Below are 2,888 nucleotides of genomic sequence, written 5' to 3'. Positions count from 1 at the left end.
CACAAAACTGAATCAGGTGGAGTATCGTGATCTGGCTATATATATATACATAGGGCCTGAAATTAACACCCGACCACGCGCCAAATGCGGGTGAATTTTGCAATTGGCGTGTAAAACTGTCAATCTACCTGCCACATTGGCGGGTAGCCAATGAGAATTGAGTGATTAATTAGTTGTTATTTTTTGCGTCTGTTGTTTTTTTTTTTTTTTAAGTCCGCCATTTCGTTGGATTTTAGCTCAAAATGTGGCGGCACATTACTGGGGTAAAGAGGCCAGCTGAAACGAACAACCAACAAAAAGATGAGGATGAGTCAAAGAAAAGTAAAAGACAACGTTTTAATTCAAAGTGGACAATTGGCGACAATGGCAAGGTTCATGAGTGGCTGATTTATGACAGCAGTACAGACGAAATCTACTGCAGTGACTGCCGTATGTATGGCTCAGAGAAAGCGAAGTCAAATCCTTTTGTAATCGGGACTAAAAACTTAAAATTAGAAGCAATTAAGGACCACGAGTCATCAAAAAGCCACCTACACACAATAAGTTGCAAAATAGCAAAGACTGCGCTTCCGGAGGAGACCGCTGTGGTCAAGGCACTGACGTCCATGAAAGCAGCGCAGTTTGAGAGGATGCAACTCCTGTTTCGGAAGGAAAAGCTAGTTGCTTGTGGGACAGATGGAGCGGCCGTTATGACAGGATCCAAGACAGGAGTTGTCAGCAGGCTTCGTGGGGAAAGGACGTACATTTTAGGAGTCCACTGCATGGCACACCGCCTTGAGTTGGCATTTAAAGATGTAATGAAGACCAACAGTCATTGTAGGAAAGTTGAGGACCTCTTGACTGGCCTGTTCACCCTTTATCACAGGAGCCCACTGAACAGAGCCAAATTAAAGGACAGTTTCTCAGTGCTAGGGATAAAACCACTGATGCCCACCAGAGTAGGAGGTACAAGGTGGGTGACTCACCTATTGAGGGCCTTGGACCATTTCTTAAGGGGGTTTAAGGGGATTGTTCAGCACCTTGAGCAGGTAAGTAGTAGCTTATATGTAATGTTATATATTATTTATCTGTCAACATTTTGATTTTAACATGTCAAATGCAGTTCTTCCATTTCCAGTTTAATTAATTTTGTTCTTGTTTTCTAAAGATGCAGTCACCAGACGATGAAGGGGTAAATGCTGCTCAACAGAGCAAGGCACGAGGGTTCTACAAGCTGGTGACAGATGGAGATGCTCTTAAGTTCAGCAGTTTCCTGCATGATACATTGAATCATCTTAGCAACCTGTCAGTGAAATTGCAGCAGTCATGCTTAACAGTAGCTGACGTCCACAGTTGCCTGACTTCCACCCAGGCTGTGATCCTCAAATATAAATATGGGTAATATAATTATATTATGATTATATGATTTAATAATTATATTTATTACTGTTTATAGTTTAAAAAGTGTTTTTAATCTTTGCTTCAGCTTGAAAAGTGGTTTTCTCATTCCTAAAACCTAGTCCAATTTTACCTCCTAATATGTGACTTCCCTCTTGTCATGACTCTGTCTTGACACACATGTATTAAATTAATTTATTCTGATAAAGGCAAAACGCTCTTTACTCACATAGCATGTATCCAATGAACCACTCATTGTGATTTTATTGTAATGATTAAAACTGTAAAGTCTTGATGTACAAATCCTTTTGAAAAAAGTAAACTAAAACTTAAAACTTTGACTACAGACCTGGACCGATGCTGAGGAAGGTGTTGGATTCCAACACTTACATGGGTGTTAACCTGAGACATAATGACACCAGCCACATGATGGCTAACAAAGACAAACTTCTGGACAAGCTGTCCGACAGCATGGACAACAGATTTGGGGATGTGGGGTCTGGAATCCTGAGCGATACAAAGATAGTTAGCTTCCAACAATGGCCTGATCCAGAAAACAGTGCAGGTTAGCATCTCAAAGCAACTTGCAATAACTTAATGTACAATTTTTTTCTAATGCCAGAGAGCAGTATGATTTTCTATTATTAAAGAACACAACTTTAAAAATGGTCAAAATGTTAACCTCAAAACAACATACACTTCTACTACAAACTTTTAAAATAATCTTTTTATATAATTTCAGACTTTGGTGATTCAGAAGTGGACAGGCTCACAAGTCACTTCAAGCCGATATTGATCTCTTCTGGAGTTGATGTCGATCTGATTGCAGACCAGTGGACCATCATCAAGTCCTGCCTCTACAAGGAGCCACAGACACTGGAGAAAATCACCTGGGCTGAAGTTAATAGGATGCTGAGGGAGACATGCCCTGACTTCCTGGACCTTGTGGATCTGGTGTTATGCATGCCTGCATCAACAGCAGACTGTGAGCGTGGGTTTAATGTAATGAAGATGGTGAAGTCTGATTGGCGGTCCAGTCTCAAATGTGAGACACTGTCTGACCTGCTCTTTGTCCATCTGTCCTCCCCCTCAATCAAAGACTTTGACCCTAGCACAGCAGTTGAGATGTGGCATGCCAGCAGCATACGGTCAAGGAGACCAGACCTCATGCAAGATGCAGCTGCAGCAGGGGTGGAGGAAGAGGAGTGCATCTGCTCCTTTTTTGTGGACTCAGATTAGCAGCAGTCAGTATATATGACTATGACATATGAATATGTAGTGTGACACAGCCAATCAATTAATTAAAAAGGTTCAAAAAAATTATAGTCTAAGAGTTAATATTACTTATAATGATTTTGTTAATAACTGTGGTCAAAAATTAAAATGACTGATGCCTTGGAGCAGCGCACACACTCGCAAAGCTTGACCGTTAGTAACTACTCGAGCATGCATTAACCATAATGCATACAAAGACTTTGCAAGTATGACGTAAATTTTAGGATTACAATATT

At 40.7% G+C, this 2,888-nt stretch overlaps 1 protein-coding gene across 1 annotated transcript; it reads left to right on the top strand.

The window, feature by feature from the left end:
* Positions 1 to 605: 605 nt before the first annotated feature.
* LOC113101019 (uncharacterized) lies at positions 606 to 2,616 on the top strand. The gene is made up of 4 exons (XM_026265512.1): positions 606 to 794; positions 1,148 to 1,284; positions 1,725 to 1,942; positions 2,120 to 2,616. Exons 1-4 carry the CDS (start codon positions 606 to 608, stop codon positions 2,614 to 2,616), a joined length of 1,041 nt encoding a protein of 346 aa, XP_026121297.1.
* The last annotated feature ends 272 nt before the right edge of the window (positions 2,617 to 2,888 follow it).

This window comes from Carassius auratus, unplaced genomic scaffold (assembly GCF_003368295.1).
Source record: "Carassius auratus strain Wakin unplaced genomic scaffold, ASM336829v1 scaf_tig00217448, whole genome shotgun sequence".
In the NCBI taxonomy this organism is placed as follows: Eukaryota; Metazoa; Chordata; class Actinopteri; order Cypriniformes; family Cyprinidae; genus Carassius; species Carassius auratus.
The sequence above is the reverse complement of the archived record's forward strand: the minus strand, read 5'-3'. Positions and strand labels throughout refer to the sequence as shown.